The sequence below is a fragment of the Symphalangus syndactylus genome, chromosome 7, assembly GCF_028878055.3.
Source record: "Symphalangus syndactylus isolate Jambi chromosome 7, NHGRI_mSymSyn1-v2.1_pri, whole genome shotgun sequence".
Lineage (NCBI taxonomy): Eukaryota > Metazoa > Chordata > Mammalia > Primates > Hylobatidae > Symphalangus > Symphalangus syndactylus.
Window position 1 is genome coordinate 117,989,204 of NC_072429.2, and position 24,286 is coordinate 118,013,489.

General features: G+C 41.6%; 1 protein-coding gene and 1 long non-coding RNA gene across 2 annotated transcripts in view; one reads left to right on the forward strand and one right to left on the reverse strand.

Moving 5' to 3' along the window:
- The window catches only part of MAL2 (mal, T cell differentiation protein 2), a 27,412-nt gene continuing 3,126 nt past the window's right edge, over window positions 1-24,286 (forward strand). Inside the window, exons 1-3 of the mRNA XM_055287116.2 lie at window positions 1-268; window positions 13,498-13,668; window positions 23,843-23,998. Coding sequence (XP_055143091.1) covers window positions 137-268; window positions 13,498-13,668; window positions 23,843-23,998 — 459 coding nt within the window. The 5' untranslated portion in view covers window positions 1-136. The remainder of the gene's footprint in view (window positions 269-13,497; window positions 13,669-23,842; window positions 23,999-24,286) is intronic.
- The window catches only part of LOC129486749 (uncharacterized), a 23,182-nt gene continuing 10,428 nt past the window's right edge, over window positions 11,533-24,286 (reverse strand). The window contains exon 3 of the long non-coding RNA XR_008659074.2: window positions 11,533-13,318. This is a non-coding gene — a long non-coding RNA (uncharacterized lncRNA). The remainder of the gene's footprint in view (window positions 13,319-24,286) is intronic.

Below are 24,286 nucleotides of genomic sequence, written 5' to 3' on the forward strand. Positions count from 1 at the left end.
GCGTCCGGACCCCGCGGAGTCGAGGGGCGGCGGCGGCGGCGGCTGCAGGAGCCCGGGAGGCGGAGGCGGGAGGCGGGAGGCGGCAGGCGGCGGCGGCGGCGCGCGGAGACGCAGCAGCGGCAGCGGCAGAGGCAGCATGTCGGCTGGCGGAGCGTCAGTCCCGCCGCCCCCGAACCCCGCCGTGTCCTTCCCGGCGCCCCGGGTTACCCTGCCCGCCGGCCCCGACATCCTGCGGACCTACTCGGGCGCCTTCGTCTGCCTGGAGATTGTAAGTGGGGCCGCCGGAGCGAGGGTCGTGCGGGGAGCGAAGACAGGCGGCGGCATCCTTGTCCCCCGGGCTGTCTTCCTCTGCGTCCGCTCCGGCCTCCTTCTATTCGACGTGGCCTTGTCCTGCGCTCCCTCCCGGGGTCCTCTCCGAGTCCCGCGCCGCCGCCCGGGCCCTCCCTCCTAGCACCTGTTACGTGGGCACCTGCTCCACCTCGGGCGACGGAAATTGCCTAGGGAGGACGAGTAGGCGGCCCGGGAGGGCCGAACATTGGGGACGTGGAGGAAAGAAAGGTGTTGAGGCTCAGAGGCTCCTTTAGAAACCCAGGGCATGGCCAGGGGCCGCGCTTGGCCGGAGCGAGCTCCTGGCTCTCGGCCTCGCCTGTTGCTAACCTGCCATTTTGTTGGGTGGTGCAAAGGTGTAGCCGATGACTGGGTGACCTGGAGGCTGCCACGCTGTGGAAAGTGGGGGCGGGAGGCAACAGGAAGAGGAAGAGGGCTGAGGACTTGAGCATGCTTTTTCCCCACTCACCCTTGCCATCATTAGTGGCCTTTGGATTGGAAACAGGAGCTGGGCAGGAGGCAGGGCAAGGAGAAAGGTGAGTTATGTGCCATGCCCTGGGCAGTTTCTAATCCAGTGGGCGTGAGAATGGTGGGGGAAAGGTGGAAACGTGGCTGCCTTTGCACCTTCTCACTTCCTGGCCTCCTTACGCAACTCCAAACCTTTTTAGCACTCTTTGTTGGGCCCAAGTAAAGGTGGGGTCACCTGCCTGCCGTGCAACCTTTTAAGGTAGCACTTGAACTTTTTAAATGGAATTTTATGGAGTTGGAAACTTTCGAAGCTCCTTGTGGACAAGTAGAAAATGTGCAAATATAAATTGGGCAACCTGAGGTTGCATCATGCCTGAGAATGGCAAATAAAAAGTGAAATGTTAGCGAGTTAGTGCCTTTCCGGCAGGCTGGTATTGTTTGCTTGGTTTAGGATTTTCATCTCTCCCCTCACCCTCGCCTTTGAGCTTGCATAACCTTTATTTGGGTCGCTTTGGTTTCACTTTTGTGCTTGTGGAGCTGGAACACCTTGTGAGCACTGTTCTATTATGCTAAGGTACCCACACCACCCTAAGTTAAGTTTAGTCCAGATTTGAATCTGAAAGAGGTCGAGACGTGAGTGAGTTGCAGGCTATGTCATGAGTAATGGGATTCTGACTGCGAGGCTGGTTTGAGTTTGAGCCTGGTTCAGAAGCATCTGAGTGCTTGGGATGAGGTGCAGGCATCCATGTGGGAAGAGCGGAGAGCGGATGGCATTGGGCTGGCTGCCTTGCTGTGGGAGGGAGACACGTTTAGAACTGGAAGATCTGCAAAGAACGATTTCTTAGGTTCTCGGCTACTTTATTCCGTGTTCTGCAAGCTCCGGTTTTTTGCCTACCTCTTTGAGAAGTTTTTGCCGTATCCACATTCCACCTGTACTAGAATTTACAGACAGTTCATTGAAATACTTTCTAAACTTCAGTACTTTTGCCTCTTCTTAAGCAATAATATACATGAAATTTCAAATTTGATATTCTGGTTATATTTTTCTAATGTTTATTCAATATATGTATGTATGTAAAGATACATGTATGTGTATATGTAAATATATATACATGTGTATATGCAAAGAAGACTTATCCATATGCCCTCTAATCAAATACCATCTCAAGAACCTGTAGTCATGTCAGACTTTTAGGAAACAAGGCCTAATTCTGAGGGAAAAGAGTATAAAGTGACTTAGTCAATTTCCCCCTCCCCCTCCCCATTATATCTTTTTTTAATCTAGCCCAGTGGTTAGTTCTCATTTCTTGCTGTACTTAATAACTTGAACAGCTTTTTAAAATACTGTTGCCAGCCCAGACTAATTAAATCAGAGTCTCTGGGGGAGTGCCAGAGTTCACTAGTTATTTTTTAAAGCTTCCCTGGTGATTCTAAAATTCAGATTCTGATATACAGGCAGGGATGCACTGCAGAGAAGACAGCTCTGCTCTCACAGATGTGAATTCTCTCAATCTGCTAAAACTACCACGACTCCCCAACCTAGGAGGGATCCCACACTCACAGAAGTGTCCAATCTAATCCTCTTAATCTCGTTTCCTCTGGCTTCTTACATCCTGAAACATGTCTCACACTCTTGGCTAGGTAGAACAGCATCACTTCCAAAAGCTTATTAGTTTGCTTCTCTCTTTTTATGGCCAACTCAGTAAGTTTACATTTTAGGCCCCCTTTATCTCCTTTACTTGAATATCAATCTCCCCCACCCCATTGAAAAATGACCAAAATGTTCCAATGAAATTGGTGACCTTAGAGAAACAAAACAAGAGACCACACTAGAGTCAAACTATAGCTCCTCGGCTCTCATCCTTTAGGACTGTTTAGAGATATTGGTTTACATGATTTAAGAGAGCAGAGATCAAAGCTGCCTTGTTACCCCTATATTTAGAATACTCATCTTAAATGGATGTACAGATAGAAGGTAAGTGAACACTTTTGAAGCAACTTAGCTCCTAGATGTCTCAATTTCCATCTAATTTTCTGATTCTTTTAAAATTGGCCATCTCCCATGGCTCCTCCTCAGAAATTCCTCAACCTGTAAAGTAAATGTGAGAATTTCCCAGGCACTGTCCTAAATGCTAAGTGATCTCCATTCTGGGGACCCATTATTTTAACCTCTGCCAGTGTTTCTGGATATCCTCAAACTCCATTTTAATTTTGACGTTCTGTTCAAATTCGTTTGTCGTTAAGAGTTCTTCATTGCTGTCCCATTGCCTTCTGAAACTTACCATGTGAAAATTGTACCTGACAAAGGAGGACTGGGCTATCAACAGTTGACTACACTGTTGACACCATGCTCTTGGAGTTCGGTTCTCACACTAACCATTTAACTTGGCTCAAAGTATTCATTCCCAATTCCCCTTAAGGTATTCTATTCACAGCCTGTCAGATATAAGCCATTTGTTGGGGAGATATTACAAAATATATAAATAGTGCCAGCCTACGAGCACCAGGAAAAGCATTATAGCACTGGCTTCTTAAGTGGAGAATATTACAAGCTCACAAGCATAGTGATTTTTTTTTTTTTTTTTTTTTTTTTTTGAGATAGGGAGATAGGTGTGTTCCACACCTGGATACCTAATTGTCAGCTCTTTGGTTTTGGCCTTAGCAATACTTACCAATGTATGCTTGCCACAGAGTTTAATACTAAGTTAATATTGCAAAGCTAAGCCTTTTAGCTTAGAATGGAAGACATCACCTTCAAAATTCTCATTTTCAAAATCTCACAGTTTTTTGAGTGAATATTTTATAAAAGTCACTCATCAGGTATTTACTGAATACCTACTATGTGCAAGGCACTCCTCTGGGAACAAAGATGTTTAAACCCTTCCTCACCGGAAAGACCTACAACCTAGTTGAGAGTATATTCACAAAAGTAACTACCATTCAGGGAAGAAAGAATTAAGTGTGAGAAGTGAACTGCAGCTAAAGCATTTTCCAGGTGGGACTATCTACTTTAAAAAATAACATTGGATCATCTGCACTATTGGGCTGAACAAGATATTTAGGGTCCCTGCTCTCAATGAGCTTATCTTGTAAAATGCGCAAGAAAAATTGAATTTTTAATAGTGTTAATCACAAAAAAGAATACAGATAATCTTTGAATTCATTGTGTTTTATTTTGCAGTTTTAGTGTTTAAGAAACTAGTTATATTCCCCAAGTTATTCATTCACATTTATCTTTGTGGGAAATACTCTAGGATTCTTACTCACATGCTTCTAACTGCAGTGTTTTGGGTGCCATAGTAATTTTCGTTTACTCAGCTTATAATTAAGAACATAGGATGCATCAAGCCTTCTTTTATGTCCTGAAAATAGAGTAACTAACATAGCTCCTGCCCTTAAAAGAAATTACTGTTTGGTGGAATATAAAGTCAAGAAAGAATTACCGTGCTGTGTATGAAGTGCTAATATAGGTTTATAAAAAGTATTGTGGAAAAGCAGGATATTGTACATCTGACTTCTGGAGAGGCCAGAACAGGCAGCTTTAATGAGGTGGGGACATTTGAGGTTAGCCTTCAATAATGAGCCATTAGAAAATGGGAAAGAGAATTCCAGGTAGAAACAAGGACATGTACAAACACAGAGACAAGAAGGACAATGGCAAGAATGTTCTGTCAGTTGTGAGATTTTGGTGGGCAGTGGCAGAAGAAGGAAAAACAGCAGGTAGGACTCAGGTTCTGGTTTGCTGAGAAATGCTAGGCCAAGGCATTGGATTTATTGTCTGATGGAAAGCTGTGAAGGACAGAGATAAACTTGATCCAGCTTGTGTCTTAGAAACCTTTGAGTGATGAAGTTTTGTTGTAAAACAGAGAGACTGAAGGCAGGAAGAGCAGTTAGGGGGCTTATTGCAATAGTTTAGATAAGGGATGAAAAGAACCTGAAATAGAACCAATGAAAGAAGGATGGAGAAGAAAAGAGAGAGGTTTGAGGTTTGGGAAGTCAACTAAGTATGTAAAGTTTGACTTGCCCCAAAATGATACCTAGACTAAACTTCAAGATGTAACTCAGAGGAATTATGCCAGAAAAACAAATGTTAATGAAAGGATGATTGTGAGGGAGGGGCTTTAGGGGAGACAGGTTCAGTCATGCAGGTAAATCTGTGAAAGGGACTTCAGGTTATTTTCAACTGAAAGCTTTGTCTTTGGACTAGGAACATTTATATGTTCTGATGTATAGAGTTTATTGCCTGGAAAATAAATTTTGACTGTGAAGGGACATTGTTTATTTGCAGTGTGCAAGAGGGAGCTGTCCATGGACATAGTTGTCTCCTAAATGGGTTTTAAAACTGTATTTTTTTTCCTTTGCCTCTGGATTAAAAATCTTCATCCACATTAAAATAACCTTTAGGCTGGGCGCAGTGGCTCATGCCTGTAATCCCAGCACTTTGGGAGGCCGAAGCAGGTGGATCACCTGAGGTCAGGAGTTGGAGACCAGCCTGACCAACATGATGAAACCCCCATCTCTACTAAAAATACAAAATTAGCCGGGTGTGGTGGCACACGACTGTAATCCCAGCTACTTGGGAGGCCGTGGCAGGAGAACTGCTTGAACCTGGGAGGCAGAGGTTGCAATGAGCCAAGATTGCACCATCGCCCTCCAGCCTGGGAAATAAGAGTGAAACTACATCCCAAAAATAATAAATGAATAAATAAATAACCTTTAAGGTTTCATAAGGGAAAATAAACCAATGCCCCTGCCAGAGATTATTATCAACAATTATTTGCTCCAACTGGCAGTCCTTTAAAAAAAAATACAAAGAACTGAAATATGGAAAACTTTAAACCAAGTAGCTGAAAAGATTCACCTTGAGCTCCAAAGGAAAAAGTCACGGAGAAGAGATTTGTTTCATAGAGCCTGATAGAAATGTTGTACGTAGTGGTAGGAGCTGTGGACGTGGTGTATTTGCAATGATATGGCGGAATAGAAATGACCCTGTAATGACAAAGGACAGGAACCAGGTTGGCATACCCAGTATCATGCACATGCAGTACTTAACAAATGCTACATGTTTGCTCTATAGTACAAACTAAGCAGTATGTGAAAATAGTCTGGAGACATTGGCTGGAGTGGAGAAGTGCAGCTTGGGAGTAGATGCCCTCTTAAATTTTGCCCAACATGTAAACTGCCATAATTCTTCTCCAGGCCTCTGCACTTTGACTTGAATTTCCTAAGCATTCTATTTTATATGAGAGGACCACATCCTTTTATAGACAACATGTATGACAATCTCAACTTTTTTATAATAGCTATGAGAAGGAGGAAGGTAAAAAGAAAGGAAAGAGGCAGTGATTTATATGGGTCTGGCCAATATCAGGGCATTGGCACACAGGAACAATTTTAACCTAAAAGTGTTAACTAGTTGCCTGCAAACATGAAAAGAGAATTTTCAAAATCAAGAGGAATTATTATAAAGAAGAATAAAAAGTACCAGAACATATTTCTCCTCTGTAATACGAGCTATCCATTTTAGGGTCAGTGTCGGCTATTTAAGCAGCTGAATTGGAGTTTTAGGTCACATAGGGAGGAAGAAAGTTTCTCTCTCTATAGCACTCTCAGACATATTTTTAAAGCCTTCAAATGTAAAGCTAAAAAGTAGAACTTCTTTTGCAATGAGTATTAACGTATTTTGGTCATAAGCCTCTTATGTGTATGTCATTTCTCATTACATCCCAGAATTTGTTCTGTTTTCCTAATTAAATAAATAAACACCTTGCTGCCTTGCATCTCTAATGCAGGCCTATGCCAGGGCCAGTCCAGAAGCAGTTTGGACGGAAGTCAGCATGGTTAGAGGACAGATGGGGATTGATGAGGGGAGCAGGAGGCACTGGGAGAAGGCACAAGATTTACCCTGGTCAAAAGTTCCAGTGGCAGTTACAATAGAAATAGGTCATGTGGGCAAATTTGGGGCCAAAAATGATTTAAAATTGGGTGTCATGAATTCAACTGGCAAGAGGTACAAAGTTTCCCATAACTTTCCATCTCAGCCTCCTGAGATCTGGTACTAGGTGGTGGGTGTCACCAATAATAACCTGAGAATTGTGAAGTACATATTCTCGCTTCACTCATTTTCATGCCTATTTTTGGACATCCACCATGAACCAGGGAGTGAGCTGGGATCCAGACAGGAGTGTGTTCCTAGCATCCCAAGCTGCAGTCCTGGAGCATTCTCTTCTGGAACCATTCATTACACATGCTGGTTGGTTTCTGTTCATTTCAAGGAGGGTGGGTTGAGGACCTTCTGTAGAAAGCACCATCCTGGGTAATGAGCATACAGAGATGTTGAAGGCAGTGTCACCGACTCTGACGTCACAGTCTAGTGGGTGAAACGGGCATGTGGATCCATGATTTTGACCCAGTTGTAATTGCTGTGGAGAATACATGCGTCGGTAACCGTGGAAGCACTGAGGGATGGCACCTGGCCAGGGAAGTCTTTCTAGAGAACATGGTAACTGGAGTTTAGTTATCCAGCAGAATTTTTACTGGCAGCATGCTGGGCAGAAACATGGTCAAGTGTGATCATTTCTCTATGCTCAGGGGATGAGGGGTAGAGGCTGGAGTGCAAAGAGAGAGGGTGGTAGGAAAAGAAGCATTACAGGGAAGATGATGAACTTGGGGAGGTGGGCAGCAGTATGCCTCATAGTGGTACCAGTGATCTACAGTCGCATTGTGAATGAATCCACACTTTTGTGGGCTGCTTTGTAAATACATCTACCAGTTATATTGTATCTGTTGGCTGAAGTATGTTTCTAGTTTAAAGAAATCTTTCAAAATGTGAATTGTATGTAAAATGTAGCTAATTGTAGATAATCTTTTTTTCTAGCTGATAAATTTCTGAACATACTGAACACTTCTATAACCATGATGTTTCCTGTGCAGCACCCCATAAGTAAACATCCATTAAAATAGAAGGGGTTACAAGTAGATAAAGTGTTCTGAACTTCTGGGTGGGGGGGCCACATGCCCCTTTGTGATTCTGATGAAAGGTGTGGACTGTGTCCTCAGAAAAGTGCATATGTACTTGTCCACCCAGTTTTATATGATTTTAGGAAATCATATGGAATATGGGTAGAAACCCTGCTTTAGAATGAACACTAAACCATGAGAGGGGCAGAATAGCAGAATGTTAAAAATCATAAGTTCTGGAAGCCAATTGCCAAGTTCAAATTTCAGGTCCAACACTTATTAACTATATAACTAGGGACAAGTTATTAATGGTTTGTACCTCAATTAACTTATCTATAAAGTAGGAATAATAATATTGTCTTTCAAGGTTTGTGAGGATTAAATTGGCACTAATAAAACCCTCATAACAGTGCTTATAACATAAGAGCTCAGTAAATGTTAAGTAATATTTCTGCTATCACCATTAGCTTCAACCTCTTACTCTAACTCTACAAGCCAGACTGGAAGACAAATATTTTTTTGCTTTTCCTCTATGTTCACTGGGTGTTCATTCTCACTGCAGTAGAATAATGAAATATCCAGTATAGAGATAATAGAATTAGAAGGAGGGAGCTTAATACAGAAAGTTCTAAATAATGTTTTCCCTTATGGGTAGTTTAGCCAGTCTTTATCCTTTCAAATTCACTTACCTTTTCCTGTTCTCATTCCAAAGATTAATTGAAAATAGGTCACAGTAGAAATTAGCCTGTTTACTTTGTGGGTGTACTAAGATGGAGGTGTCAAATTGGTTTGAAAAAATTTTTAGCTGTCAGAGGGTATGTTTAAAAGCAGATAATTAGGAAATAAGTGACATTTGAAAAGAAAAAGGGCATTTGCAAAAGGAATCCTTTGGGAACATAAGACCATCCAAATAGGGGATGAGTTAAGAAGTCTGTAATTCATGCACCCAGAATTGCAAGAGTTGCTACTTGCTCAAGACCATGTTTTCCCATGGGACTATGTATTTTTCCCATTCCACAGTTTCTAGTGAAAACATGTTTTAACATCAAACCCTGAGGGTTCAGTTTAGTGTGATTTGCGGATAAATACTTCTGTGGTTTTCTTATGGGAGGGATTCAGCCAAGTCATACCTTTCTGATCTGCAGAGAACAAGCAAACAACAAATGTATGTTAAACCAGAAAGAAGATCAGTTGTTGTAGGAATGTGTAGCCATTTAATAACTGCAACTCAGAATGTATTTGAGTACTTCTGGTATGTACCCAGTACACCTAAAGTGGGGTTAAGAAGATAAAAGGTAACTGAGTTGCCGGGAAAGGCTGATACCTACTCCTAGGAGGTTTTTACCTTTGTATTGCCTGGAAGCAAAGGTAGTGTTTTTGTTAGAGCTTGAGGTGTGAAGTCATAAGCACTGACTTAGTTTCCTAAAGACATTTCAAATTGAGGTGCATTTGGCTATTTTATACATAATTATTGGATTTTTTAGAACACTAGAAAGCAGTGGAAGGCAGTAGTAGAGAAGGGGTCAGAATGTGGATTCAGATCCAAGATGATAACAACATGGGCGAAACATATAATAGTTCTGAATACCTTTCTTCACAGTGTGTACTCTGCAGTTGCCATGGTATTTATCATCTGTTCTCTGTCAGATTTAACCATTTTTGTGTTCTGCTTTTTACTTCTAAAAATACGGCCACCTCCAGAGTCATCTCTACTAAACAGGAATGCTGATAATTACACCGTTTTGCAAACACTAAGTTCACTAATGCCCGGAATTAGATGAAGTGACTATACTGAGCATTGGTCATCTCAATTTTTTAAGTTCAGTTTTTTAAGTTGGAGCCAATTTGGGAAGCTCAAGAAGAAACGTAGCTTTCGTCAAAAGGAAATCACAAAGTAGGGAATAATAACTGCGTCAAGGCCAGAGTGATCCATACACCAGTATGACAGTCTCAAAATGAGGATGGTGGCCCTCCAAAGTGAGCTCAATTATGTTCTCTGGCCCATCCTCTCTCTTCCAAAGGAAGCCTAGATTTCACAGAATCTCAGCTCTAGGGATGTATCACATGTATTTACGTGAGTGAGAGAGGGGGGGCATTCATACACTCCTTCCCTCTCTCCTTTCCATGCAGCACATACCCCACAAGTGAGGAGGTGAATCTGACTCCTGTTCATGCAGCATTTAGTTTCCCTTCCAAGCCTTTGAGGTGTTTGAAGGGCTGTAATTTTGAGTGCGATAAGAACGGTTAATCTATGCTGTTTTACAGTATAGCCTCTGCTGTCAAAGCCTTGGTCTGTCTTGAAAGCTTACTCTGAAGCCTGCCTCCCCTGCCTACCTTTCCAGATTCTTCCCATTATATTTCTTCTCTTCTCCCAGCCTCTCAGACCACACTGTGTTGAGCTCTTTTTATAGCACCCACCACAATCTGCTCCTGACTCAGTTTAATGGTGTCTATTTCTTCCTTATTTCAAGCTCCTGGAGACGGAACCTTGCCTTTTTTGTTTTTTCTTGAGTGTTCTTCTATAGTACCTAGCAGTAGGTTCAGGGCTGGCCTGTTTGAGGTCCAGTCTGGGTTTAGTAAATGCTGTGTTTAATTCCAAAGGATCATATAGCCTCCTCTTTAGAGGTGTGAATGTATCATAATCCCTAACTCATATTATTATGTTTGTCTATTTGGCTCTGCCTGTCCCTAACAAACAGTGGCCAAATGCTTTTTATTATCCTTTATATTTGCACATAGGTTCTCAGGAAATAACTCAGAAAAGATAATAATAATGTATATTTTTTTTTCTTTTTTTGAGACGGAGTCTCACTCTGTCGCCCAGGCTGGAGTGCGGTGGCGCAATCTCGGCTCACTGCAAGCTCCGCCTCCCGGGTTCACGCCATTCTCCTGCCTCAGCCTCTCCGAGTAGCTGGGACTACAGGTGCCCGCCACCACACCCAGCTAATTTTTTTGTATTTTTTAGTAGAGACGGGGTTTCACCGTGGTCTCGATCTCCTGACCTCGTGATCCGCCCACCTCGGCCGCCCAAAGTGCTGGGATTACAAGCGTGAGCCACTGCTCCCAGCTTAATAATGTATATTTCTTAAACTGTATTTAAAGTTATGTAGGTTATTCTTTGTGGGAGAGTAAGAAAAGACTACCAGAAAGAAGAAAGTGGAAAAAAAGGAAAGATTGATCCACTGAAGACATTCTTATCACCTTCAGATATTTATTTAATAGTATGTAAAGGTAAATATTTTATTAGGAACAAGATTTTTCTTTTATAGGCACTGATAAGGTGGTAGTTGAATGTTTAAGATGCATTGATATTCATTAGATTTATTTCATAACACTTTCTGGATCAATTGTTAATTTTTGATTTGACGTTAGGACTTGAGGTATACACCACAACTATACATATTTTTAGACTGCTGATTTGATTATCATTGATCAAGTGATCATTTATGCTTTCAAAAATGTTTCTTCAAAGTAGTAACAAATTATATGATTGGGCCTTTTCTTGAAGCTTAAATTAAAACTTGTGTTTTTAACTTCCAGTGACTTGTGGAGTAATTTGGATATCTAGATACTTAAATGCAATGTACAGATGAGTATTGATTTTTAATAGTTGGAGCTCAAACTGTTCTCATATGAGCACTAGCTTGTTTACTAAGCAAATAATTGAGAGCATCCTCTGTCACTTCTCCCTGTGTGTGTGTGTGTGTGTGTGTGTGTGAGAGAGAGAGATTGATTCTCACTTGCTTGAGGTGTCTTCAGGGCAGGTGTGTAGCCTAAGGTTTTGTGCTGCCAAATCTAGCATAGTACCTGACTGATGGTTAGGAGAGGATTACTGTGTAGATTAATAAATGGCTTGGGATGCAGAGACATTTAAAGCAGTATGCTGCCAAGAAGGCCTGGTAGTGCAGATGGAGAGCCAAAGGGATTTAATTACAGTGTATCTCACTGATGTAACAAAGCCCAGTAGGGAGGTTGCCCAGAGGAGGGAGGCATAACTGAGCAGGGGTGGATCTCAGTAAAAATGTTGTAAATGATGTGCTCAAGATTAGATATGAGTGGGAGAATCTCAAGTACTCATAGGGAGGGAATGACATTCACGGCATGCAAGTAACAGGCCACTCTGATGTGAAAGATCTTTGTCTTGGAACTGTGGATTTTTTTTCTCCCCCAATACAAAATGTGAGGGGCGTAGTGGCAAGAGACAAGGATGAAAAAGACATGTCAGACCACAAATGGCTTGGAATGCCATGCAAAGAATGCATGGTAGTATGGAGGAGACCAATGGTGATAGATGCGTAAAACTTATTATCTTCACACCATTTCTCCTGTGGTGTTCTCTCAAGCCTAGTGGCCTGTGCCAGAAATTTGGGTATTTTCTTTATCTGTCCTTTTTCTGTTGTGTCCCACATCTGATCAGTTACCAACTATTATCATGTCTGCTTCTAAATTTCACTCTAATCCATTCCTTTCTCTCTGTCCTCAGTGTTCTGATTCTTACACTCTGTTGGTGTAACAGTCTCCTGTGTTACCCAATGTTTGTGAAATCTCTGTGTTGATAGAGCTGAGAAACAGAGATGTGCTCCCCCACCATCCACCCTTTCCTCCCCAGTCCATTCTCACTTTCTAGCCAGAGAGAAATTTCTAAAGGCAAATCTTGACCATGCTAGTTTCTGCTCAAGATGATCTTGGCTTTGTCATCACCCTTAGGTGAAGTTCAGTTCCTCAGCCCGAGCTTTAGCACCTCCTCGCTCAGTCTCCAGTGCACTTCTCTCCATTCCCCACCAGCACATGCCCCTCCTGTCTTGCTGAGCTTTGTTCTTCACCTGTGCGGGGCTCCTCTCAGCTCCCACCCTGGAACCCCCCTTTCCTTCCTCTGCTTTACCCCATAGCCCTGTGCTTTGGGATTGTTGCTTCTAGGAAGTATTTTCAAATCTGGATTTATAGCCCTTGCTGTGTAGACCTGCAGTGCCCAGTATTTGCCCAATTGTGACATTTATGAAGCAGCTTTTTAATTGCTTGCTTACTTGTCTCTTTCCTCTAATAGACTGTGAGTTCTGTGGTGACAGAAACCAAGTGTAACCTGTTTACCATTTGATTCCCAGCACCTGGCATAATGCCTGAGCTGTAGTAGATATTTATTGATACTTAGATCCACAGATATGTGAAGTACTTATTCCTATGTCGAACACATAGTAGATACTCAATAAATGATGGTAGTTTTTATTGTTTACCACTATATACAACAGCTGCAACTATTATTCTAGCCATTTTTTTTACTAACTCTGTAAGAAGCAATGAGATCAAAAGCTGGTTTATAGTGATGTGAAGAGCAACTTCAAGGAGAGGAAGTGGAGACCAAGCAAAGATGAATTTGTTAAAATGGTTGACTGAAAAAATACCTTCATTGAAAAGGTGGTAGTCAGAGAATCAGTAAGTCAAAGGAAGGTATTTGTCAATGATGAGGGAATACCGGACATATACATGGGTTGAAGAAGAGAGTCCAGCCTGAAGATACAGGTGTGGAGTTGGATCAGTTCTCCAAGCAGGAGGATTGGTCTTGCACCTGAGGAAAGAAGGCATCTTACATAATAAAGGGAAAATCAAAGGGGTGGGGTTGCTGGAATATGTGCAGGGGTCTGGGAGGAAAATGAAGGCAACACTGAGGGTAATACAAGCATGTTTAATTCTGTTGTATGAAAGGTATCTTTTAAGCAAACCAATTACCCTCTTTTTCTCTTTCAGCTGTTCGGGGGTCTTGTCTGGATTTTGGTTGCCTCCTCCAATGTTCCTCTACCTCTACTACAAGGATGGGTCATGTTTGTGTCCGTGACGGCATTTTTCTTTTCGCTTCTCTTTCTGGGCATGTTCCTCTCTGGCATGGTGACTCAAATTGATGCTAACTGGAACTTCCTGGTAAGGACTTTTTATTTTAAGTCTGTTGTGGGATGGGAGAAACCTGTATCCTATTCTATTCTGAAATGCCAGAGTCCCAGTTCTGCCTGTTGCCTCTAATGGGAGAGAAGCGGTCCAACCACAGAAACTGCTGTGGTGCTGTGGTGTTGTGGTGTTGTGTGGCTGCCTTGATGGACAACAGGGCCCCAGTTTGTGAAATCTCTGTGTTGATAGAGCTGAGAAATAATTCTGTTACTCCTACAACTTAGATGACTCTTACTCAAAAACTGTTTCATTTCATACGGCAAATGAATTGCATTACAATTATCAAACAATTGAACAAATGTCTTTGGGAACTAAAGATTGTCACATCTTGAAATTTTCCATTAATTTCTGCCTCAGATATTTAAATATGTATTTTTTTTTTCAGAAAACAAATACTTAGAAAAGGGCATGTTTCATATTGATAATAAATGTCTGTCCCAAATTGGTGAGTTTTTTAAAATGAATTTGTGGCCGGGCATGGTAGCTCATACCTGTAATCCCAGCACTTTGGGAGGCCGAGGCAGGTGAATCATGAGGTCAGGAGTTTGAGACCAGCCTGGCCAACATGGTGACACCCCGACTCTACTAAAAATACAAAAATTACCCTGGACATGGTGGAGTGTGCCTGTAGTCCCAGCTGGTTGGGAGGCAGAGGCAGAAGAATTGCTTGAACCTGGGAGGCAGAGGTTGCAGTGAGCCTAGATTGTGCCACTCCAGCCTGGGTGACAGAGCAAGACTCCATCTCAAAAAAAAAAAAAAAAAATTTGTGACCAAGTACGGTGGCTCATGCCTATAGTCCCAGGACTTTGGGAAGCTGAGGCAGGAGGATCACTTGAGACCAGGAGCTCAAGGCCAGCCTGGGAAACATAGTGTAACCCTGTCTCTACAAAAACTACAAAAAATAGCTGGACATGGTATTGCACTCCTGTAGTCCCAGATACTCAGGAAGTTGAGGCAGGAGGATCACTTGAGCCCAGGAGGTCGAGGCTGCAGTGAGCCATGATCACACCACCGCACTCCAGCCAAGGAGACAGAGCAAGACCTTGTTTCTCAAAAAAAAAAAAAAAAAGAATTTGCAATCAACACAATTTTTAAAATTATGACACCATTAAATTAGATCAACTTTTTGTTTAGTATATAGAGTTTGTCTTTCATGCTTGCAGCCATTTATTCTCTAAGACTGTTTTAGAATGACTCAGTGGATCACAGTGCTTCAGGGAAGTTCAGGAAGAACCCCCATTAGGTTATGATCACACTTTGGTGTTTAGAAGCTTACATCAGACTTTCAGTCAGGCTTTATATATATTCCTTTCAAGTATAACAGCATATTATTCCACAGCTTTAGTGCAGATGTTAAATATCTGTTCTTGTTTTATTTATAGGGCATAAGAGGAACTGTAATCCTAAATGTTATTAGTGGTGAAGTGTAGGGAATGTGGCTGGCCTTTAAGCCAGCCCTGGAGCAAATGGCATAGCTTAGTATAAAGCTAAGAAGGAAGTGGAGTACCATGGTTACAGTCCTGCATGGGCTTTGAGCATAGATCTGGTTTGCTTAGTAGCTGTGTAGCTTTGGGCACAATTGTTAACCTCTCTCAATTTTAATTTCTTCCTCTGTAAAATGGTAATAATATATTTGGTATTGAGTACAGTCATTCATGTCCTTATTAATTTGTTTTCCGAAGTTTGCATTTCCCACCCATTTGTAGCATTATATCTGATGTTCAGAAAATTAAATGTCAAGCGTTTCTGTTGTTTTAATTGTGCTACTCTATGAAAGTGACAGCTGAAATTGGAAATCTTTGTTTCACAGGTCAGCTGCAAAGGTTACCTGTGGTCTTTTAGCTGGAGTAGTCCACTGTTACTGAGGCAAAATGGTAATAGCAGTGCACAGGGTTGATTGTATGGTAGGCGTGCTTTCTAAGAGCCAACTCTTGTCTTCAAGGAATTTATTAAATGTTTTCCCTATTTTGAAAGGGTTTCTCTTTTTTTCTTCTTTTGTGTATCTTTTATTATTCAGTCATTTTTTATTGCATGGCTTGCTTTTGATAGGTTTGGTAACATACTTTGTACCCTCTCCCAGGAAAACTTTTTAGCCATGTATATAATGGAATTGTCACAAGTTGGTAACAATTTTTAATTGTTGCATTCTGGAACTGTTAGACGTTACTGGCTCAAAAATAGTTGTTTTCTCCTGTGATGATAGTTTATTACCACTTTATACCATGCTTGAAGGAAGCAAGAATGCATTTTGATAAAGAACTTATTTACTAAATGTATTTGTTGTAGGATATTGAGTTTACTATTTCTTCTGGGTTTTATTGACTAAGAAATTAAATTTACATTCATGATAGATAGCTTCAGCAGTTTTTCCTGAGCTTTCTAGCTGTGAAATAAAAATGTAATATCTAATAAGAGATATAAAGTACTAAATACTTGCCTCATTCTATTCCGGGAAAATAAGGAGACTTTGGTTTTGAAATAGCTTTTCTGTTTTTCTGGAGAGAAAAAATACCATTTTTGTGGAACTTTAAACAGAAGATTCTAAATTTATAGTCCCCTTTGTAGGGGAAGGGTACTAAGGAAAGATACATTTTAGAAAAATAGAGCTATTTAAAAATCCTATGCAATTAAACATGTTTTCCTTTATTCCCCCAAAGTATAACTGGCACACATTTGATCATTTGCCTGTTATGGACATCACTTAATATATTGCTTTTTTAAGAGTTTTTTTATTTTAATAGCTTGTAGGGTACATGTGGTTTTTTATTACATGAATGAATTGCATAGTGGTGAAATCTGAGATGTTAGTGTAACAGCCCCCTGAGTAGTATACATTGTACCCAATATGTAGTTTGTTATCCCTCCTTCCCCTCTTCTCACCCACTCCTGAGTCTCCAATGTCCATTATACCACTCTGTATGCCTTTGCATGCCCATGGCTTGGTTCCCACTTACAACTGAGAACATACAATATTTGGTTTTCAAGTAAGTGAGTTACTTCACTTAGAATAACGGCCTTCAGCTCCATCCACTGCTTAATATCTTGCATGTCCTCAGCTATATTTTCTGGCCCCATATTCATTTGCTTATTTGACCTGAATGACAATTCTTTATGGGTGATAAGTATTCTTGTTCTCATTTTTACAAATGAGAAAACAGGTTCAAAGTGGTTGTCATCCATTTTTCTTGCTGCTGCTAATGTAAACGAGGATCCCCCTATACACAATGCAGCTTTTTTCTAACTAGTAGATGGAAGTTTGACCCTGAACCGAAGAGCAAAGCATGGGCTTAAGACAAGAATGTGAGATATAGTCACTTGCAGGGGCGTGGGGTGGAAGCTATGCTTGAGGCTGAGGAAAGGCAAACACAGAGTGGGCAGTGCTCTGGGGTATGTGAGCATTGATAAGATTGGTGAAACAGCAAGAGCACATGAAGGCAATTAAGAAAGAGGCTGGGCTCATCTGCTAATAGTGGAGGCCAGGGGCCTAGGGCAGAGATTCACAAATGGTGGTCCTGGCCAGAAGAGCAGCAGCATCTGGAAATGTGTCAGAAATGGACATTCTCAGGTTCCACCCTGACCTTCTAAGTCAGAAACTCTGGGAGTAGGACTCAGTTGTTTCTGTTTAAACAAGCTCTTCAGGTGGTTCTGATGCAGGCTAACATTTCAGAACCACTGGCTTAGCAGAAATGATCTGGGCTGTCATATGCAATGAGTGAGCCTTGTGGAAGACCTTCTTAACACACATCCAATGCACATCCCACACCTGGCACAAATTGGAATAGTACACTCAGGATGGCCAAATACAAACACAAGTACAGTCCCCCAGGGGTTGGGAATATTTACTGAGTAGTTGGCCCTATACTAGGCCCTGGGAATACAATTGTGAAAAAAGACAGATCTAGCAATTGCTCTCAAAGATTTTGTTGTAGTAGACAATGTAAGTAAAGAAATTGTTACAAAATTAATGCATTGTTATGTTAATAGCCAAAAAGGAAAATCCTAGCATGCCAAAACAACATACGTGTCATCTCAGCTTCACTGGGAAGCAGACTCTAAGATGGACTGAGAAGTACAAGAGTTTTGGTTTGGGCTTTTTGTGCATTTTGTTGTTGTTGTTGTTTGTTTAAGGGGAAGGGGAGATAACACTTGTAAAAGAAAATTAAGGAGGAAGTAAGATCAGGAAGAAGACCCAGAATTATATACTCCACAAAGTCTTGACCAAATCCATACAGAACATCAGAGCACAGCCTGTCCTTTGAGAGTTTTGTGTTGGGCACAAGTGGCCAAGCACTAGTACCTCCACTGTGCTGTCATTAGTGGGGTTGGGGGATATCCAGGAAGAATGTGGCCTTGGCTCATGCATTGTAGCAGATCTCAAATCCACTAAAGCTGGAGGCTGTCAGCTACCTGCATGCCTCACAGCTAAACCAAGTTCCTTCTTGATGGAAAATGTGTGCAGTGCACAACTAGATGCTCCAGTCTCTCCTCTCATACTGCAGATCCATTTCTCCATACGCATCTGTGGAGTCGCTCCTCTGGGGTTCCAGTGTGCCTTTCTTCCTGAAGAAAGACTTAGAGAGGTTAGAGGGATACATGACATCTCCGTTCGTTGGAGTTGGTCTCAAGGCCAACTGGTACTCTTCTTCTTCCACTGACCATTTTACATTCCTCTTCTCAGCTTTCCTGTCTGGTGGTCTCAGTGGTTTCCTGGTGGTGAATCCAAATCTCATTCCTGAGTCAGGGCACCTGGCAACCACATCTGCTTCAGGCCAGCATTGCTACACTTGTTTTAGTCACAATTGGCAGAGAGACTTCCAAGAAGACCTCAAGCAGATGACCTGAGGTCTACATATAATTCCTCTCGCCCTCCTATGGCACATACACTAGGGCAATACATGCTCCTTACTGCCATCCTGACTTCCAGCAGCTCTGCCTTCTCTTGATGTTTAGTGGCAACTACCTTTGTCAAGATGGTAACTCCTCTTCCTGCCTTTTTGTCCCGGGACAAAAGAGTCCAAAGTGGCCAGAGAGTAGCCATAGCTTGTAGCTCAATGGGACCATTGCTGTATCCTCTGTCAAGAGTACCCCTTTGGGGACAAGGACCCCTGACTATGAAAAACCTAGAGTTGTGGGGACATAAATCATAAAGGATTTCAGCAGGTTATTAGAAGCGATGACAAGTGGAGAAACTCGCTTTTACTAAGTTTACATTCTTCCAATGGGGACACAATAACATGTAGGAAACTCTTCTTCAGTTTATCTACTGCATCCTAAAGGATGACCCCCATCCTCATTAATGCCTCCAAGCTGTGCCTTCAGCCAGCTATTCCTTTATGCTATCAGGCCAGGCCAGCAGCTTCTAGGTGGTGCAGTATGTGTGCAGCCCATGGGTAGGCACCCATTTCCACTCCTGCTTTGCTGAGAAGTGGTTTCCTTGATCAGAGACTGCGTGAATGCCTGTGAGTGAATGCAGTCTGTAAATCCTTGGATATAGCCAGTGGCTCAAGCTCAGAGAGTCAGAAAAGCAAATTCATAAATCGATGCCCTAGGTAATTCTAGTTTAGTGAGAATAACGATTATGGGTGTCTGTTTTTGTGAGAGTGAAATATTTTGCCCTCCAGGAAGGTAGGAGCTCAGTTTGCATTCATTTACTACAGGTGACTGGTTGGTCCCCTTGAGGATAATCCCTTATCAGGAGCTCAGAATTGGTCTCTGTTGCTGGCAGCTCAACATTCAGAGGAAGCAGTGGGTAGATCAGCTTTGGCAATAAGGAGGCCATGCTCTTGGGCCTTTCCATGGCCACTTTCTCTGACCATGGGTACTCTGTTTGTGTGCCCATAATGCCAGGTATGGGGCGATTGATGACAAAGGATTGCTAACATCAACTGGAAGGGTCCTTTTTGGCTATGTAGCATTCCAAAGCGATGCTTCTGGTAAGCATTACCAAGTAACAGAAAGATCTCCACATACTATGCCTAATCCCGTATCCCTTCCTTGTCCCTGAAGCTTTGATCTGTTTTATCCCATGGCCCTGACAAGTACAGTAGGCTATTTGCTATTGATCATCAGTCTATGTATATTCTCACTGTGGGCCTCTTTTCTTTCCTCTTTTTGAGATGGAGTCTTGCTCTGTCGCCCACGCTGGAGTGCAGTGGCAGGATCTCTGCTCATTACAACCTCCGCCTCCTGGATTCAAGCAATTCTTCTGCCTCAGCCTTCCAAGTAACTGGGATTACGGGCATGCACCACCGTGCCCAGCTAATTTTTGTATTTTTAGTAGAGATGGGCTTTTGCCATGTTGGCTAGGCTGGTCTTGAACTCCTGACCTCAAGTGATCCACCACCTCGGCCTCCCAAAGTGCTGGGATTACAGACACGAGCCACCACACCCAGCCATGGGCCACTTTTCTTTCTGAGCAAAGTGTATGACATGCATCATCACTCAGCTCTACCCATTGGGAAAATAGTCCCTAACCACTGTCTTTCAAAGCCAACTCTGAATGTGGCTATAATGCACATATAGTACAGCTGCTGCCCCTTTCCACCTTGCAACCACACAGGAGCCAACTCTTCTAAAAACAAAGCCCAGGGTTTTTTTCTCCTTCAGGTGGGCATAAGGAAACCCCTCTTCCCTGTGGCCATAGGTATGAACTGAGGAAGGAGAGCAGTTCCACTCTGGTGGGTAATATGAGAGCCTAAGAGCCTAGGCTACCTGCTCATGCAGTTACCTCTTGTTAACTGGTCTTGCTCAGGTCAATATCATATGTGCCCTTCCTAGCACAACGAGACAGCTGCTAGCCCACCTGACTTTTTGAGTTAGTGGCTTCCATGGGACCCAATTCAAATTAAGCAGTTCTGGATGCCTGGCCACTGGTGTCTCATGATCAAGTGTTTCTTCTCTACCAGGTCTAGTACCAGGAGCTGCTTTTCAAAGACTTGTCACTCTCCAGTGCAGGTTACTAGAGGCTCTAAAACTCCAGGAACCTCCATAGTGATTTTCACACTGGCATTGCCATAAATTCCACACTATGTATTTTCTCCCAAGAGTATATATGACCCTGGCTGGATAGGATGACCCAAGCATATGGAGTGAGAAGTGCAAGAAGTGTATTGGGAAGTAACACCTATAAAAGATGAAAGGGGAAGAAATAGGATTGGACAGGAAAGCCTTGAAACCACAATTTAATTCAGATACTTCTGAAAAGAAGGGAGGAAGAAGCAAAATTGGCAGGAATAGAGAGAGAGAGGGGGAAGGGGCAAGCAGTAATTGCTTGTGGGCAGAATCCTTTCTGGCAGAGACAATACCATGTGTAAAGAGTAGCATCCTTGAGCTATAACATGCTTCCTAGGGACCACAATGAGGTGAATGTGGATGACATTGAAAAAGGTATGTAATGGTAGAGAAATCAAGGGATCAGATCACATGAAGAGTTGCAGGTCCTGTCACCAAATCTCTTTATTTAAAGATAAACTATTTCTGATGATTCACCTCAGTAAGTTAAATGAGTGCCTAATGATCTCAGACAAATTTTCTCTTAATTTTTCTTACTAAGATCTAGCATCATTTCATTCAGCCATTAAAAATGGTGACATTTCAATTTGGGGTTTGACCTTCATCAACTAATATTTGTTGAATAACCACATGTATTTGAGCATCTCTCCTATAAACAAGTGGCCAGTATGTAACACTTTTCTTAAATCTTTTGAAGGCATTTGTGAATCAATCAGTTTACAAATGACAGTTATTTAATAGAAAGCACACCTTTGTAGTTCTTACCCATGGTTAAATTTGTCCTAGCAGAGTATTTTAGATGTGAGAACTTTTTTTTTTTTTTGAGACAGAGTCTTGCTATGTCGCCCAGGCTGGAGTGCAGTGGTGCGATCTTGGCTCACTGCAAGCTCCGCCTCCCAGGTTCATGCCATTCTGCTGCCTCAGCCTCCCAAGTAGCTGGGACTACAGGTGTCCGCTACCACACCCAGCTAATTGTTTTGTGTTTTTAGTAAAGACGGGGTTTCACCGTGTTAGCCAGGATGGTCTCTATCTCCTGACCTCATGATCCACCCGCCTCAGCCTCCCAAAGTGCTGGGATTACAGGCATGAGCCACTGTGCCTGGCCAGATGTGAGAACAATCTCTGTAAACAGTATCATTTGCTGTATGGGAATTTACAAAGGCAGTGCAATGCTCTCCTTTGTAATACTGCTGTAACAGTAATAGAAATCAATAACAGGTTTGATAGGAAAGAAGGTAGACTTCAAAGGGAACCCTTGCACACTGTTGGTAGGAATGTAAATTAGTACAGTCGTTATAGAGAACAGTGTGTAAGTTCCTCAAAAAGTTAAAAATAGAACTACCATATGATCCAGCAATCCCACGCCTGGGTATATATCCAAAGGAAATGAAATCAGATATCTGCATTCTCATTTTCAATACACCATTATTCAAAACCCAAAGATATGGAATCAACCTAAGGGCCAGTAGATGAATGGATAAAGAAAATGCAGTATATATTCACAATACTAATTGCCTTTAAAAAGGCAGAAATCCTGTCATTTACAATATAGATGAACATTGTGTTATGTGAAATAAGCCAGGCATGGAAAGACCAATACCACATGATCTCACTTATATGTGAAATCTTAAACAGTTGAATTCACAGAAGTAGAGAATAGAATGGTGATTACCAGGGTATGGGGTGATGGGGGACTGGGGAAATGTTGGTCAAAGAATACAGAATTTCAGTTAGGAGAAATGAGTTCAAGAGATCTGTTGTACAGCATGGTGACTACAGTTAATAACAGTGTATTGTATTCTTGAAAAATGCTAAAAATTTGGCCGGGCACGGTGGCTCACGCTTGTAATCCCAGCACTTTGGGAGGCCGAGGCGGGCGGATCACAAGGTCAGGAGATCGAGACCACGGTGAAACCCCGTCTCTACTAAAAATACAAAAAATTAGCTGGGCGTGGTGGCGGGTGCCTGTCGTCCCAGCTACTCGGAGAGGCTGAGGCAGGAGAATGGCGTGAACCCGGGAGGCGGAGCTTGCAGTGAGCCGAGATTGCGCCACTGCACTCCAGCCTGGGCAACAGAGCAAGACTCCGTCTCAAAAAAAAAAAAAAAAAAAAAAAGAGAAAAATGCTAAAAATTTTAGATGTTCTCACCACAAAAAGATAATTATGGGAGGTTTTATATATATTTATATATATATATTTATGTATATATAAATTAGCTCCACTTAGCCATCCCACAATGTATAAATATTTCAAAACATGTACACGATAAATATGTATGATTTTTGTCAATTAAAATAATTTTTTTTGAAAACTAAAGAAACTGGACTTTGGGACCAGACACACTACATGTTTTTCTGCCTCCAAAAGTTAGTATTTATGTGGCTTTAAACAGTCATTTAACTGAAAAGAAAGAAGAAATTCTTTGTAAAATGGAGATAATAAATGGTGGTTATAAGGATGAGTAATAATGCACATAAGGTACCTGATATGTGGGAGCTATTAAAAATAAACAGTGATGTGTTGATAGTATGTTAATTCAGGTAAGACAATATGAACTGTAATAGTGTTATGCTTCACATGAAAGTCAGCAACATACAAAAAAACCTAATAAACAAGTTCTTATACTTTTCGTGGAAGTATATATGTTAGTAGTTTTTAATGAAATATATGAATATATGTTATTGAATTCTATTAGTCTTCTGTATCTTTCAGTGGAAAATCTCTAATGATAAAAATAATTGCTCAAAAATAATTATGTAATGTATACCTATCATAACCATAATAAAAAGATGTTAAATGCTATTTTACTTGAATTTTAAAGACAGCATATGTTATGGCTTTTTTATATTATCCTAATTAACATTGATCTCTATGGCATCTTAATCCAAATTACAATTACATATTATTATAAAATTCAGTATATGGAAGGGTTTACCAATGTGCCAATTAAGATGGGTCAGTTGATTTTCACTTGGATTCTAATAGCCTGACATTTCTAAAGCAGCTAAGATAAACAGTGAATGTAGTTAAGATTGTTTAATTAAATGTTTTGATCTTGCTAACCTAAACTTCATCATTTAAAATAAGGAACAGAAAAATATTTTTTTTTAATTGCAGATGTCTTTTCTCTCCTCTTTTAGGATTTTGCCTACCATTTTACAGTATTTGTCTTCTATTTTGGAGCCTTTTTATTGGAAGCAGCAGCCACATCCCTGCATGATTTACATTGCAATACAACCATGACCGGGCAGCCGCTCCTGAGTGATAACCAGTATAACATAAACGTAGCAGCCTCAGTAAGTATTCAATGAGTACCATTCACCAGCACTTCCACTCTACTGTCAAGGCCTCCAAGAAACTCCTCAGGCAACAATAGTTTTCTTCAATGCTAGCCATTGGCATTAAATGTATGATAGCTATTTATCTGTACAATAACCCTGTAAGCAAAGTGCCATGATCACCCCCAGTGTTGTGGGTGATTAAACTGTAGCACGAAGAGGTTGATGTTCATGTAAGATCATAGCGAGCCAGTAGGACTGCTTGGCTTTGCACAGCAATGTCTACTTTGCAAAAAGAGTTGTGTT